The 16,921-nt window shown below is 36.6% G+C and overlaps 1 protein-coding gene across 3 annotated transcripts in view; it reads left to right on the top strand.

Moving 5' to 3' along the window:
* The window catches only part of CNOT6 (CCR4-NOT transcription complex subunit 6), a 74,129-nt gene that overhangs the window by 45,093 nt on the left and 12,115 nt on the right, over positions 1-16,921 (top strand). For 2 of the 3 annotated variants that reach the window (XR_003607602.2, XM_028093780.2), the window contains exons 4-10: positions 2,056-2,141; positions 11,344-11,448; positions 11,528-11,596; positions 12,830-12,987; positions 13,693-13,847; positions 14,424-14,578; positions 15,502-15,732. Coding sequence is in view for 2 of the 3 variants with exons in the window: in XM_028093780.2 (XP_027949581.1) it covers positions 2,056-2,141; positions 11,344-11,448; positions 11,528-11,596; positions 12,830-12,987; positions 13,693-13,847; positions 14,424-14,578; positions 15,502-15,732 (959 nt within the window). In the remaining variant the exon portion in view is untranslated. The remainder of the gene's footprint in view (positions 1-2,055; positions 2,142-11,343; positions 11,449-11,527; positions 11,597-12,829; positions 12,988-13,692; positions 13,848-14,423; positions 14,579-15,501; positions 15,733-16,921) is intronic. The other variant, XM_028093781.2, reaches the window with a different exon arrangement.

Below are 16,921 nucleotides of genomic sequence, written 5' to 3'. Positions count from 1 at the left end.
ACAGCACTACCAATTAAATGGTATTTGAACGAAAGCAAACATAACTATATCCTCTATGTAAAGTTTTCTGGGAAAATTGAATGTCAGCCAACAACAAATAAATCCAGTAAATTCATTGCCTAAAATTTGTTTTATTGCTATAATTTGTGTAATATACTTTATTCTTAAACAAGATTTTTGGACAAAGTGGGGGGTCAACAAATAGAAGGCAGTTATGTTATTCCACATAATGACAGATGGTTGTGGTGCTTTTTCTTCTGAAATTCTGGGGCACCACACCATGGCTAACACAGAGTCCCGGAAACCATTGCTAATGGGTGAAAACTTTATGGCCATCCCTGGGCTTTTATGCGTGATAGTAATAAAGTCTGGACTTGAAAGGAGCTAAAATTAGTCATTAGATTTGGGGGACTGTAGTGTGGGGTATAGGAGGTCGATAGGCTGTGAAGTCACACAGTTCAATTTGGAATCCTAACTGCCATTTGCAAGGTGTGTGAATTTGCAAGCTCCTTAACCTTGCTGAGCATTTTGTCCTGTATACAGTTACTGTATAGTAGTTACCTAGCCAGGGCTGAGATTAGATATATCTGAAATAATGAGTGAGAAGCTGCCTGACACATATTGTATTTAATAAATGGTAATTGCTTTTTATTTTATTATCTCTGTTTTGTAAGGTAGATGGAACCTACTCAAGTTGAATGCAAAGCTAATTTCTAGTTATTATGTTAGTCCTAATGAAAATCTTACCCCATTTCATGTTACCTGCCTTTTTTTCTGATTCCACTGGCTTTTATGTTGCCTTCTACCATTTACTGCATAATAAAAAGGAATAAGGACCTTATGAGAGTTTCTTTATTGCTCCTAGTCCAGCTTTTTGACATTGTTTTAGGCTTAATTACTGAGTATATACTATGACCATTTTTAATCTCCTTAAAAGACCTCCTTTCCCATGTGTTATATGTGGAAATAAATGGGAACAACTTATTTAGTTCTTGTTCAGTTTATGGCCTCGCCAACCTCTGGTTCACTAAGTAATAACCAAGCTTTATTTATTTTTTAAAAGATTTTATTTATTTGACAGAGACATAGCAAGAGAGGGAACACAAGCAGGGGGAGTAGGAGAGGGAGAAGCAGGCCCCACGCTGAGCAGGGAACCCAGTGCGGGGCTGGATCCCAGGACCCTGGGACCAAGGCCTGAGCCGGAGGCAGCCGCTTAACGACTGAGCCACCCAGGAGCCCCACCAAGGTTCATTTAAATTCCAAGAACCAGGGATTATGGAAGTAGTACTTACTCACATTTAAAAATTGATAGATAAAACTTAATTGGAGGAAATTTAAATGTCTCAATGTTGGGTCTTTTTTTCCTACTGGAGATTCCTTTGATAGTTATAGTTATCTTTACCAAAAAAATCATTAAAATAATCTTTAGTAGTTAGTATAGCTGCCATTATTTCTAAAGTGAAACTTTAGTCAATTTGGAGAAATATTAACAATAGACTTAATTTTGCGGCTACATAAGCTATTTTCAGTTGGTGCTACACGATCATTTTAATTCTCCTTTAACAATTCACATGTTAGTTTGTTTTCTCATTTCCACTTTCTTAAAACCGTGTGGTAGACCCCACATGTGCTGGATCAGTGCTGCTCTCGGGGTGGTGCGTGGACTGTGCCGGTTTGCAGACTGTGTCAGCCTGCACTGACATATACGATGTGTGAGAGTAGGTTTGTACCTGTTAAATTTAATGCTCTTTAAAAATTAGGGCTTGTGTTTTGTTGGTCTTGTTTTTTTTTCTCATCTCATTTTTCTAATTCATTTTTTCCTTGTTTTAAAAATGTATTGGTCTGTGGCAGTTTGGGGTTACTTTGTTGTGTTTTGTTTTTTTTACCATCGATTGTTTGAGAAGCACTGTACACACACACTATAGTATATTCTAATGCATATACTATACAATTTTGTCATTCTTACAAGATTATATTCTTAGAAACTATATTGCTGATTTTAGCTATGAGTTAAAAGGTTATATATCTTCTGACATGGAACTTTTACATCCACAGGGAACTCCATTTAAATAACAACCTGTTACGAGTTCTGCCTTTTGAGCTGGGAAAACTGTTTCAGTTGCAGACTTTAGGCCTGAAAGGTATGACTTCCCCTATTTGTGTTGTGGTTTGTATGTATGTCTTTAAGTCTAGAGAAGCTGTAAAAGGGAATCCTTTTGCCAGGGATTTGCAGGCTCACTCTTCCCCAAACTTCATCAGTTCCTTAGATGTATCTCAGTGGTTTTCTCTCTTCTCCACCTGTAGACTGTCTCTTAATCTTTGTATTCTTTTTCACTCCTAGCCCAGCTTTGCTCTCTGTCCTTTGTTTCGATCAGTTCTGTGTTCTGATGATGCATTCCTGAGGTCATACTTTATTTCATCATACTATAAACAGCTTTTTCCCCCCCTTTTATTCAAACCTCAAAAAATGGAGACTCACAAAGTGCAGAAATCAATGAGTTAAAAAATTACTGAGCCATTTGGACCTGCTAATAACAATTTTTGATCATTTTTTAAAACTTGGTTTATGAGGACTTCATTACTCTATTAGAATTTGGGGACATAATTGATCCAGTGAGAACTATTGGGAAATATGTTTTTTAAAACAGCAAGATTGAAAGTCCTATTTTAATAATATGTCAGTACCTAGAATTTTTTTTATCACGTTAAGTGATTATTTGCCAATCTTGTATCCACCTTACTCTAGAATTAGTTCCTAAAAAAAGTCACATAATGAAGTCTTCAAGAATTGTACTGTTATTTCTTAAGAGTATGTAAGTTGTAAAATGAGGTTTTATTCTTATAAATCCATTTCATATCATAAAGGTTAACAGTAATTTCACAAAAACAAATGAAATAGAAAAATATAAATAATATATTTACAGATGTATGTAAAACCATACTCAACAAATATCAGCTTTATAAATGGTTCTTTGGAAAAATGTTTTTCTGTGTGGGATGGACTTGGCTGAGGCTTCTTAAAATAGAGGTCAGAGAAATGTGAGCTGTAGATCTTTCTGTCTCCCTTCTTTTTAAATTTTCTTGTTTTAACTTTGAAAAACAAAAATGTAAAATGTAGCAACGTGTATCTGTATACTGACCGTAAGAATTAACAATATTTTGTCACGTTTGTGTCCGTTTTCAAATGCAAAAGAAACAGGGCATTACAGAGTCTGAAAACCCTCTTTGTTCTTCTTCAGGTCCCTTTCTCATCCCAGAGGCAGCTACTATTTTTATGTCCTTTCAGTACTTTCAGGTTTTATAATCTTGCAGTATTTATTTTACAAACCTTTGACTGTACTCATTTCTCTAAGGATTCACAAACTTTATTTGAAATGACGGTCATTGGTCACGGATTTTCACATTGAGTTGATGTATAGGAAAGCCTTTGAAGTGTTTGGGGGAGGGGAAGGGCAGTCTTTGCGGCACATTAGTTTTTGAGGATCTGTTGCTCTTCCATTTCAGAAAGATCCTCTGATGTTTGACATCTAGGTTTTATGTTTCTTTCTTGGAAGGATAGTTTCACTAATTGTACCTTTTTTTGGACAAATCCTCTCATTTTTCTGAGCTTGCCCCAGCTCACTTGTTAACTTCAGACCACCACTGGTATGTTTTCCATTTCTATAGTTTTGTTATTGTATAAGTAGAATCATGCTGTATGTAACCTTCTGAGATTGGTTTTATTCCACTCAAGTTAATTCTTTGGTGAATCATGCAGGTTGTTCGTGTTTGCTCCTTTATGTTGATGAGCAGTGTTCCGTGATGTGGATATATCATGGTTTGTTTAGCCAGTCACCTGTTGAAGAACATCTGGCCGGTTTCCAATATTTGGCTATTATGGATGAAGCAGCTGTGAGCTGCGTACAGGTTATTATGTGAACATAAGCCTTCATTTCTTTAGGATAAATGCCCAGGAATACAGTTGGCTCAGTCATACGTTAGTGTCATGTTTAGTTTTCTAGGAATCGGCCAAACTGTTCTCCAGAGTGGCTGTACTATCTGACATTTTCACCGGTGATAAATGAGTGATCCTCACCAGCTTGGTGTTGTCACTCTTGTTACTTTAGCCTTTCTGATAGATGTGTAGTGATATCTGATTGTGGTTTTAATGTTCATTTCCCTGTTAGCTGAAGATACTGCACATCTTTGCATGTGCTTCCTTGTTATCTGTATGTCATCATCTGTGGTGTAGTCTTCGCGTCTTTGCCGCGTTCTGTCTGGCTGGACTGTTTTATACTGTTGCGTTTTGGGAGTCTGTTGTATATTCTAGATAATAGGCCTTTGTCAAAGATGTGATTTGCAGACATTGTTTTCCCAATATGTAGTCTTCTCATCCACTTAACATACCCAGTTCCAGCGCTGGGGGGCTTTCCCCCACACCAGCAAAGCCGTTCTAGGGCACCAGCTAGATGTCCTATAATTCAACTAAATTCTGACACTACATACCCAAAGATAGCATCAGATTCCACGGATAAGGGTTCAATCCTACACGATTGGTCCTTGCCTGTGCTTCTGACCAAGGTTCCCACAACCCCTTCTTGGTTCCATTAATTTGTTAAGAGTGGCTCACAGTAATCAGGAAACCCATTTACTCACTAGATTCCCAGTTTTTTATAAAAGGATATAACTCAGGAATAGCCAGATGGAAGAGATGCATAAGGCAAAGTATGGGGGAGAGGCATGGAGTTTCCATGCTCTCTCCAGGCACGCCATTCTCCGTGTGTTCACCAACCTGGAGGCTCTTTGAACCCATGCTTTTGAGTTTTTAACAGAGGCTTCATAACATAGGCATGATTAAATCATTAGCCTTGATGATTGAGCCAACTTCCAGTCCCCTTTTCCTCTAGGGTGGGACTGTGAAAATTCCAGCTCTCTAGTCACATGGTTGGTTCCTCTGTCAAGCGGTCTCCAGTCCTTAGGCAGGGTCTGAAAGTTACTTCGTTAACAAGAGACACCTCTACAACTTCTTCACACAGGAAATTTTAAGGGTTTTAGGAGCTTTAAGAAAGTGGATGAAGACCAGATATATATATATATATTTCTTATTATAAATCACAGTATCATACAGGGTCTCATATTTAGCAGAAGTTTTTAGTTTTGATGAAGTTGTTTATCATTTTTCCTTTTATGTGTCTTGGGTTTTGGTGTCAAGTCTGAGAATGCTCTGAATAGCTCTAGATCCCAGAGATTTTCTCCTGTGTTTTGTACTAGAGATTTCATGGTTTTGGGCGCCTGGGTGGTGCAGCAGTCAGTTGAGAGTCCGACTCTTGATTTCAGTTCAGGTCATGATCTCAGGGTCGTGAGATGGAGCCCCACATCAGGGCCTGTGCTTAGTGGGGAGTCTGCTTGAGATTCTTGCTCCCTCTCCCTCTGCCCCTCCCCCCTCTCTAAAATAAATAAATCTTTTTTTAAAAAAAGTTTCATGGTTTTATGTTTTACATTTAAGTCTGTGATCTATTTGAAGTTAAAATTGAGCTAAAAGAAGCCAGGACTAGTTGAAGGTTCATGCTTTAGTGTATGAATGTCTAGTTGGTCTAGCAACATTTGTTGAAAAGTCTATCCTCCATTGAATTGCCTTTACACCTTTCCCAAGATCAGTTGGACATATCTGTGTGGATCTATTTCTGGATTCTCTCTTTTCCATTGATGTGTGTGTCTATCCCTTTGCCAGTAGTTACTTGAAAGTTGAAATAGGGTAATTAAGTCTTGAAATAGGATAGACTGATTCCTCTACTATGGTTGTCTTTTTCAAAACATTTTAAACTTAGTTCCTTTGCCTTTCCCTATACATTTAGAATAATCTTGTCTCTAGTTACAAGAAATATTGCTGGGATTTTGATCGGAATTGTGTGAAACCTAGAGATCAAACTGGGGAGAATTGAATCTTCTGATCCATGAACGTGCCGTGTCTCTCCCTATATTTAGAGCTTTGATTTTTGTCATCAATATTTTGTAGTTTTTGGTATATAAGGCATGTAAATGTTTTGTTTTATTTCTTTTTGTTTGTGGTTTTTTTTTTTTTTAGTGATTGTAACTGATAGTGTATTAAATTTTGCTCTCCATGTGTACATTCCTGAGCATATAGAAATACAGTGGGGATTTTTTTTTTTCTTTACCTCTTTCATCCATCCTCCCATTCCCCCCTTCCCTTTGGCAGCCACCCGTTTGTTTTCTGTATTTAACAGTCAGGTTTTTGTTTGTTTGCTTGTTCGTTTTGTTTTTTAGATTCTTTTAAGTGATACTGTGTCATATTTTTCTTTCTCTGTATGACTTATTTCACTTAGTATAATATCCTATAGGTCCATTCATGTAATAAATGGCAAGATCTTTTTTTTAATGGCTGAGTAATACTCCATTGTACATATATACCACATTTTTTATCCATTCATCTATGGATGGATACTTGGGTTGATTCCATATCTTGGCTATTGTAAATAATGCTGCAGTAAACATAGGGGTACATATATCTTTTTGAATTGGATTTTTGTATTTTTTCTTGTATCCTCCACCCTGTTGAATTCACTTCTAGTTCTAGGAGTTGCCTTTTGTGTGTGTGTGTGTGTGTGTGTGTGTGTGCGCGCTCTTTTTGGTAAATTTTTTAATTTGGGGGGAATTTTCCATGTAGTAGAAAATTATGTCATCTACAAATAGGGATGATTTTATTTCTTGCTTACCAATATGTCTGCTTTTTCTTTCTTTTTCTTGCCTTATTGTGCTGACTAGAACTTCTAGCACTATGTTGAATAAGAGTTGTGAGAACAGATATCCCTCTTTTTCCTGATCTTTGAAAGTGTTCTGTCTTCACTGTTAAGTGTAATGTTAGCAGTAGGCATTTTGTGGATTGTCTTTTATCAATTTGAGGAAGTTTCCCTCTATTTCTTTTTTTCTGGAGATTTTAATCATGAATGGGTTTTTAATTTTGTGAAATGCCTATTTTGCATCAGTTGATAGGATTATGTATTTTTGCTCCTTTAGCCTTATAATTGATTTTTGCATATTGAACCAGCCTTGTATTCCTAGAATAAATCCCACTTGGTCATGGTTCTCATTCTTTTTATTTATTGCTTACTTCTGTATGCTAATATTTTCTTAAGGATTTTTGACTCAATATTCATGAGGGGTATTTGTCTTTATTTTTATTTGTATGCTAACTGTCTGGTTTTGGTATTTAGGTAATACTAGCTTTATGAAATGAATTTGAAAGTGTTCCTTCATATTCTGTTTTCTTTTTTTAAAGATTTTATTTATTTATTTGTCAGAGAGAGACACAGCAAGAGAGGGAACACAAGCAGTGGGAGAAGGAGAAGCAGGCTTCCTGCTGAGCAGGGAGCCCGATGCAGGGCTCGATCCCAGGACCCTGAGATCATGACCTGAGCCGAAGGCAGACACTTAATGACTGAGACACCTAGGCGCCCCCTCATCTTCTGTTTTCTGAGAGTCTGTAGAATTAGAATTCTTTAAGTGTTTAGTAGAATTTTCCTGCAAAGCAGTTTGGGTCTGGAGATTTCTTTTCTGTCAGTTTTTAAGATTTTATTTATTTATTTATTTGAGAGCATGCGTGAGCAGGGGTGGGGGCACAGGAAGAGGGAGAGAGAATCTCAGGTGGACTCCATGCTGAGTATGGAGCCTGACTTGGGGCTTGATCCCACAACCCTGAGATCATGACCTGAGACGATCATGATCTGATGCTTAACTGACTGAGCCACCCAGGCGCCCCTCTTTCCTGGTATTTTTTAAATTATGAATTCATTTCCTTTAATAGGTATAGGGCTATTTAAATTATGTACTGAGTGAGTTCGGACAGTTTGTGTTTTTCAGGGAAATGGCCCGTTCATATGAGTTGTTAAATTTATGTATGTAGAGTTGTTCATAGTATTCTCTTATCCTTTTGATTTCTGTAAGATTTGTAGTGATATCCCCTTTCACTTTTTATATTGGTAATTTTTGTCTTCATTTTCTTTGTCAGTCTTGGTAGAGGTTTACTAATTTTATTGAAAGAAACAGCTTTTTAAAAAATTCCTTTTTTCTGTTTTTAATTTCATTGATTCCTATTCTTTAGTATTTTTAATCCATCTTTTTGCTTTTTGTTCTTTCTAGGTTCTTAGGATCAGAGTTTAGATTATTGAATTGAGATTACTTTTCTAACGTATGCATTAGGTCCTATAAATTTCCCTCTTGGCTCTGTGTTAGCTGTGTCCAGCCACAAATTTTGATATGGTATGTTTTCATTTTCACTAATTCAGTGCATTTTACTTTTATTTTTTTTAATTTTTTTTTAAGATTTTATTTATTTGACAGAGAGAGAGCACAAGTAGGGGGAACAGTAGAGAAGAGAGAGAGAAGCAGGCTCCCCACTGAGCAGGGAGCCCGATGTGGGGCTCGATCCCAGGACCCTGGGATCATGACCCGAGCCGAAGGTAGACGCTTAACCATCTGAGCCACCCAGGCGCCCCTAATTCAGTGCATTTTAAAATTTTCCTTAAAACTTCCTCTTTGATCCATGGATTGTTTAGAATTTTCCCAAGTGTTTCCAGATTTCCCTTTTGTCTTTTCAGTACTAGTTTTTAGTGTGATTCCCTGTGGTTGAAGAATTCTGTATGATTTGAGTTCTTTTAAATTTGTTGACGTTTGGTGGTTTATGGCCCAGGGTTTGGTCTTTACTAGTTTAATGCCCCTTGGGCATGCACAAGAATACGTATTGTGCTGTTATTGGGTAGAATGTTCTATAAATCTCAACTGGATCCTATATATTAACGTAGTTAGTGTCAGATTGATGGTGTTGGAACTTTTTTGTCTGGTTCTGTCAGTTGTTGAGAGAGGATTGTTAGTTTCCCAGCATAATTGGAGATTTCTCTATTGTCCTTTCAGTTCTGTTTTTGCTTAAAATATTTTTCAGTTCTGTCATTTTGTGGATGCGTGTTTAGAATTGCTATGTGTTCTGCTTTACATTATGTAATGTCGCTTTGTGTCTCTAGTAAATTTATCTTCTCTGATACCAACTTTATCTGATACTAATTAGTCACTACTGCTTTCCTTTGTTTTCATGACATCTTTTTCCATCCTTTTCCTTTCAACCTGCTTATAGTGTTACATTTGAAGTGAGTTTCTTGTGGACAACATACAGAACTTACAAAGTCTATTAGTGCTATCATTTTGCCATTTTGAGTGAAATATATAATCCCTAACTCTCTTGATGACTTTTTATTTGCTCCCTGTTTATAGTATCGTCTTAAATATTTTCTGTACGTTTATTTAGAACTAAACCAGTGTTACGAAAATATTTTAACGGCTGAAGACGAGTTAGAAAGCTTAAGCAAAGGAAAGCCTATTATTATATTTGCCCCCTTTTGAAGATCATATTCTTTTTTTCTTTATAATGTTCCAAGGTTCCTTCTTTTATCATTTCCTTTGTATTTAGAGAACTTCTGTTCTGATTCTTTTTGGATAGATCTGCTGGCAATAGATTCTCTTAGTTTTCTGTCCTCTGTGAATGTCTTTATTTCTCCTTCCTTTCTAAAGGTTGTTTTCACTGGATATTGGTTCTGGGTTGCCAGTTCTTTTTTTTCAGCACTAAAAATCTTGTGCCACTTCCCTGTGACCACCGTGGCTTGTGATGAGAAGTCTGCTGTTATTCAGAGTGTGTTCCCCCTAGAGGTAAGGTGTTTTTCTCTGGCTGCCTTCAAGATTTTTTCTTTGTCTTTAGTTTTCAGAAGTTTAATTATGGTGTGGCTTGCTGTGGATTCATTTAAGTGTGTCCTGTTTGGGTTTTATCAGACTTTTGAATCTGCAGGTTTGTTTTTCTCTCCAAATTTGGGGAGTTTTTCAGCCATTATTTCTTTGAGTACTGTTTCAGCTCAGTGATTCTTGTTCTCTGCTTCCACAACTCTGAGGACATGAACTTTAGAATTTTGTTATGGTCCCACAGGTCCCTAAGGCTCTGTTCATTTTTTTCGGTTTCCTTTCTATTATTGTTCAGATTGGGTAATTCTTACTGTTCTGTCTTCAGTTCACTGTTTCTTTCCTCTGACCCTCTATGTTGCTGTTGAACCCATCCACTAAACTTTTTATTTCATTTATTCTGTTATTCAGTTTTAATATTTCCATTTTCAAAAACATGTTTTGTTCATTTGCCAAAACTTTGTTTTTCTTTGCTGAGTCTTCCTGTTTTTTCATTTATTTCAAACATGTTTTTGCTGTTTTTCATTTAAGCATTTTTTGTCATGCCTGCTGTATTTAGATCAGATCATTCTAATGTTTTTGTCATCTTGGTGTTGGAATCTTGTTTATCTTTCTTCATTTAGTTTGAAATCTTTGGTATGATGAGTGATTTTCACTTGAAACTGGACATAGTCATATTACATTATGAAACTCTGAATCTTACTCAACCTTCTGTTTTTGCTGGCTTTCTCTTAACACTTCTCTGGCAGAGAAAGTGAGGGGGGCAACATCCTTTGAAAATCTTTTTTCATTTGGTATGTTTAAGATCTTATAATCACTTTATAATGATTTATAAATCGTTTGTCTTCTTCAGTCTATAACATTTATTAGTCTTTCTTAAAGTGGGGCTGTGGCATCCAGAACAATATATATACCCCTTGTGTGGTGTGGGTAGGAACTTCACTGTTCAAGCAGTTCATTGTACTGTTAATTTTCATAAGCACATAAGAAATCCTTCTGCGAGGATTTGAGACTCTTGTAGATACATGTAAATCATTGCGCTTGCTTTCATTTTTGGCACTTAGGAAAGAGCTACTGAATTTACGGATGGCTCACAGCCCTGGGGTTTTCCCCTTTCCTTAGTGACTTAATCATAAACCAAATCTGTCTCATCTTGTTATTACTTTATTTAGTAGAATTTTTAAAAATCTAAGTGCAGACTACGTTTGTCATTAGGATATCTTGTTAGCTTTGTTGCATTCTTAAGTTTTGATTCTCTGATTCATTACAGTGGATGCCCTCTTTCCCTGGTCTGACCCTCCTTCCCACTCTTCCCCTTCTGCTTTCACTTGGGTTTGATTGTCGTAAAAGTGTTGTTGAGGCAGGGCCAGATACAGAGCACTGTTAGATCTCTTCTAGATTGACATCAGTCCACAATCATCATTTTCTGCCTACTTCTGTGGAACATGGTATGAATCATTTTTATTCTTATCAAAACCTGGAAAAATATTTTCTCTGGTTTGGTATATTACTAGTAACTATATACATTGTTATAGATGATCTGATAATTTTGGTATGTTTTTTTACTTTTGAAATATTTTGTTACCTTTCTTGGTTTCATTTTACCTATTTAAAAAATATTTCCAGGAAATCCACTTACCCAGGATATATTGAACCTCTATCTGGAACCAGATGGAACAAGAAGGCTACTGAACTATTTGCTTGATAATTTGGCAGGTACTGCAAAAAGAAGTAAGTGGTCATTTGTTCAAACAATTTTTTTAGGAAGATGTGTAAGAATATTGCTTAATTTTGTTTTATATTCATCTAGTTTCAACAGAACAGCCACCTCCAAGATCTTGGATTATGTTGCAAGAACCAGACAGAACAAGGCCAACTGGTTGGTAGCCTTATATTTTTTTAACTTATTTTTACTTGGTATTATAAATCTAACAGTGTGTTGGCATGGGTTAGATTATGGGCTGTGTTATAGTTGAATGCTTAAGATTGATTTGGTTTGAGAGAGAATAATAAAGACTTAATTGTTGCTTAGCTGGTCTTCCTACTATGCCATAGGTATGCTGTAGAGCAGTGCTTCTCAACCAGAGGCATTTTCATCCCCCAAGGGACATTTAGCAATGTCCGGAGACATTTTTTTGATTGTCAAAACCGGGGGAAGTGCTCTTGACAGCCCATGGTTAGAAATCAGAGATGCTGCTAAGCATGCTACATTGCACAGCACAGCGCCTCCCCCCAGCCCCCAGCAAAGAATTTACCCACCCATAATGTCAGTAGTGCCACTGTTGAGAAGAAGCTCCGCTGTAAAGTATTGACCAAACTCATTTATTATAATAAAGACACCAAAATCTTTATATTGGAAGTTTCCAAACCATAGTGTGTTCCAAATGAATTTGATACTACAGAATTGTAAGACAGCCAAAACACTTACTTGAGAGAGAAATTGAACTAATGGCCTCTGACTTCTTCTTTTTTTTTTTTAAAGATTTTATTTATTTATTTGACAGAGAGACACAGCGAGAGAGGGAACACAAGCAAGGGGAGTGGGAGAGGGAGAAGCAGTCTTCCCACGGAGCAGGGAGCCCTGTGCGGGGCTTGATCCCAGGACCCCCCTCTGATTTCTTTTTAACTTAACTTGTATGAAAATAGTTTGGGAATTACATGATGTGTGTAACAGGATTTGGTCTATGATACCTCTTTCCTTTCACATGGATTAATAATAGTTGCTCTATAGAAGAAAGTTAGCCATGCCTATTAGGAAAACTGTCAAGTTTTCCACATTATGGATTAGCAGTTAGCAGAGTGGTGGAGGGAGTACAGATGTGATGAGCCCTGGTCTTAGGGACAGAGAGGCTTGAGATCTTAGTCTTTTAGCTTCAAACCTTCTGTGGGTATCTCTATAGCAGATAACACATCGTATCATTATTTGTTCAGCTGTCTTTCCTTCCTTATTCAACTTTACTTTTATCCATTATGTCTGGCATATAGTAGCTTTTCAGTGAATATATATTGAGTGAAATAAAGTCAAACTTAGCATTTAAGTAAAAATTATTGAAATTAATTATTTTTATTTTTCTGCCACGTGTGTGAATAAGTAAAGTTATCTTTCCTACAGCCTTGTTTTCTGTCATGTGCTATAATGTTCTTTGTGATAAATATGCGACCCGGCAGTTATACGGCTACTGTCCATCTTGGGCACTAAATTGGGACTACAGGAAAAAGGCCATTATTCAAGAAATTTTGAGCTGCAATGCTGATATCATAAGTCTTCAGGTAAGTCATGAGAAGAGTGTTTGTGTAAATTGCACAAATGCCCCAGTGTTGATAAGCAAGGGACAGACTGGGAACACATTACCCTAACACATTTGAAGTTCCAGCTCAGCAATTCTTAAAATATTGGCTCTGTTTTTAGCAAATCCTGGGAGCATTCACTACCTGCTTTGTTTTGCAGCACTGTGCTGCCAAATGAAGCAAATGGGTTAATTTGGGTTTTAGGCATTTGCTATGACAGTTAAATATTCATCTTTCTCTCCCAGATGCCCTGGCACTATTTTTTAATGGGGTGGCGGTGTTACTGAAATTATGGCATTGTCAAGGTATAGTTTTACTTTACCATCAGCAGTAATAGAATAATTAGGGCATAGTGGAAAGCGCATTGAACCTGATACACAGTAACTTTGGGGTCTCAGTCCTACTGTTATAATAATTTACACGACCTTGGGCAAGTCACTTTCTACCTGTGGTCTTCAATTAGAATCTGCGAAGTTCCTCCTCTCTCTCTGATTCTTATTCCCCATCAGTTCTAAAATATAAGAAAATACACACACACCGAGGTGTATGTACGTTGAAAGATGTTAGTTCTTTATTCTGCAGATTAGTCCTTTGAAATTATTTCAGCCCCTCAAACTGTACATGTAAAGTTAATGCATGGGACTGATTTTTGTCTTATGAATAACTTTGCCATTTGCAATTTTTCAGGAGGTTGAAACAGAACAGTATTACAGTTTTTTTCTGGTAGAACTGAAAGAACGTGGCTATAATGGATTCTTTAGTCCTAAATCTAGAGCTCGGACAATGTCAGAACAAGAGAGAAAACATGTCGATGGCTGTGCAGTATTCTTCAAGACAGAAAAGTAAGTCATCTTATGTTTAAAAAAGAAAATTTTCTCAGTATTTGCAGGGAGTCAGGGGTGTGGAAATTAGTTGGCAAATCGGAGACTGAAGTGTTGTATTCTTAGTGTTGAAGGGTTTGGTTCTGAAGCATCAGAAGTGATCTTGTTTGGGAGACTTGTTGAAAGTGCTGCTGTTTCTTCAGGTGTTCACTAGGGTTTAACTCCAATTGGTAATTGAAACACCTCTGAATTATCATTCCCTCTAGGATGGTAGAGGGATTCTTAAACCTATAGTTTGGAAAAGAATTATTTAAAAATTACAAGATGGAATATTCCAACATGAAACTTAAAACAGAAGATGACTACATTGTCTTAAGTTGTAAAAGTATTTCAAGATGTTGTTTTTATCAGTAACAGACTGAGAACAACTTGAAACGGATGTGGGAAGCTTGGTGTGAAGTTGGAGGATTTTCCATAATGTGATTTACATGCCATCATATTTGTTAAGAAAGTTTGGGAAAACTGCATTTCCCACAAAGCTAATACCTTGGTATTCCCAATTCTATGTTTGTGTGTGTGTTTTTGTTTGTGTTTTAGATTTACTTTGGTTCAGAAACACACTGTTGAATTTAATCAGCTAGCAATGGCAAATTCAGAAGGGTCTGAAGCTATGCTGAACAGAGTCATGACAAAAGATAACATTGGAGTTGCAGTACTGCTAGAACTTCGAAAGGAATTGATTGAAATGTCATGTGAGTGACCTTTTCACTTCCTGTAAAATTGACCTCCAAAATTTAATAGAAAGCAGAAAATTTGTTATGTATTAATAGTCTTATCTAACACCTGAAGAAACTCAGTGAGAATTTAAGTCATTTCTAAAATACCATATCCCTTTTTCTCTACCACAAAGCTTAAGATGAGAACGCAGTGCCCAGAAAAGTATTTCAAACTTTGAAAGGCATAAAGCCAAAGAAAAAAATGGGTTTTTTTGCTCCCAATAATATTTTACGTAAGAGAAATGTTGAAATAAATATTAGCTAAAATAACTGCTCAGAGAGAAGAACTCCATACCCTTCTATAATTTCATGGCAGCAAGGATAAGTAAGCTAACTTCTCTTCCTGCCCTACTTGTAATCATTATTTTAAATGTTTTGAGTTTTGGATAAATGGACCACTTATTTCAAATTAAAAGTACATTTGGAGTGACCATCATGCCGAGAACTGAAACTTGTGTCCCTTGAGGAACAGTTGGGACTAGAGATGTTTAACCTGAAGGAGAGAAAATAAAGATGGAACTTAGTGCCTGTATTAAATATATCTAAGAAAAAGGATGTAGATTTAATTTTGTGAGACTCAATTTAGGACATCTGAATGAAGCCAGAAGTTTTAAGGAGACAACTGTTTAAAAATAAAGCTGTCCCAAATAGAATGGGCTGTGTGTGTTCAAGTACTGAATGCCCTACCTCAAACCATTCAACCAGAGCATAGAGGACTGTTTTTCAGGTTTGTGCTACCGTAGATTTAGTCATCAGGTGGGCGGTTGTTAGGTAAATTTTAGGGTCCTTTTTTGTTCCTGAGACTCTGAGATATATTACTTGCTTTCAGATCCTGTAAGAATATATGGGCTGATGGGCGGGTTTTGTCTGTCTCTTTGTTTTCTTTTTATCTAATATAGCTGGAAAGCCACATCTTGGAACAGAAAAACAACTTATTCTTGTGGCTAATGCTCATATGCATTGGGACCCTGAATACTCTGATGTGAAATTGGTTCAAACTATGATGTTCCTCTCAGAAGTGAAGAACATTATTGATAAAGCCTCACGAAACCTCCAGTCCAGTGTAGTGGGAGAATTTGGAGCTATTCCACTAGTGTTATGTGCAGATCTTAATTCTTTGCCGGATTCTGGTAAGAAAAGATATTTTATGTAGAATGCTTTTTTTTTTTTTTTTTTGACTGAATTGTTTTTGTAATATATTGTTTTTGGTAATTCCAAATTTGGTCAAAATGAAAATTCAGCTTATAGCAGCAACTGTGAATCAGATTTAGCATTTTTTGTGTGTGTAGTTAGGGAGACTATTTTGAAAATGAGATGATGCTATGAACACCTAAGGAGGAAGGACATTAATCATCTTCGATAAACATGTAGTTGATAACTTGAAATAACTTGTTAAAGAACATGATTATATTTCATTATCCCCAAGTCACATATAATCTAAACTCTGAGAAGGTTATTAAGATAGCTTCTCTGGGATTCCAGCATGGAGTAATAGGATGCAGTGTAAATGGCTATTTATAGGATCTTAATATTGGTGGGCTTGATACCAATACACCTTGGGTGGAAATTGAGATCCCTTATTTACACAGATCAGGCTAGTGCTTTGAACAAAATAGAACAGGGATCTTGATTTTTATTACAATGTAGAAGAATACAGAAAGGCTTATTCTTGAATACTTTTCCATTGGATAGTACAGTGAACAAAACCATAGTTCTTGTAATGTCAGACTAAGTATTCCTTTTTGTATTTCAACTCTTCGTTTGTACTCTGTCATTCGCACAAAGTACTTTTCCTTGCCCTTGCACATGTGCCTGAAGCATGTAAGTATAAACACATTTGGAGTGGTTCAGTTCACTTGCAGTTCATTGCTGTCATGATGGATGAGAGCCAGGAAGAAAATAAAAACTGTTAAAATTTGTTTTCAGGGCAGGTGAAGGTATCTGAGATCCATAATTCTTCGGCCCATCTCTTAGAGCTCTCTGGGATCACTGCTGCTGAAGCAGTGGGGGATTGTTCTCTGGCAGTTTCTCTACATGTGTCCTGCCTTCTGTTTAACTACAGAGTATCTAAGGGGCGAAGAGAGACTAGCCAAATAATACATATTAAGCCTCATTTCAGTGTTAAAAAAATACAGTATTTTAATAGCAAACACATGGGAAAATGTCCAACTTTACTCATTAAATGCAAAGTAAAATAACTATTTGCGGAGCCCGTCTAGCTGGTGGCATTCTCTTCCATGGTTGACAGTATGTATAGTGGCACATTTAATCCTAATCTTGGCATTTTATACCAAGTAAATAAGTCAACATAGGCAGAAA

The sequence above is a fragment of the Eumetopias jubatus genome, unplaced genomic scaffold, assembly GCF_037043125.1.
Source record: "Eumetopias jubatus isolate StellerSeaLion01/CBP00866 unplaced genomic scaffold, mEumJub1_p1.0 scaffold_5, whole genome shotgun sequence".
Lineage (NCBI taxonomy): Eukaryota > Metazoa > Chordata > Mammalia > Carnivora > Otariidae > Eumetopias > Eumetopias jubatus.
The sequence above is the reverse complement of the archived record's forward strand: the minus strand, read 5'-3'. Positions and strand labels throughout refer to the sequence as shown.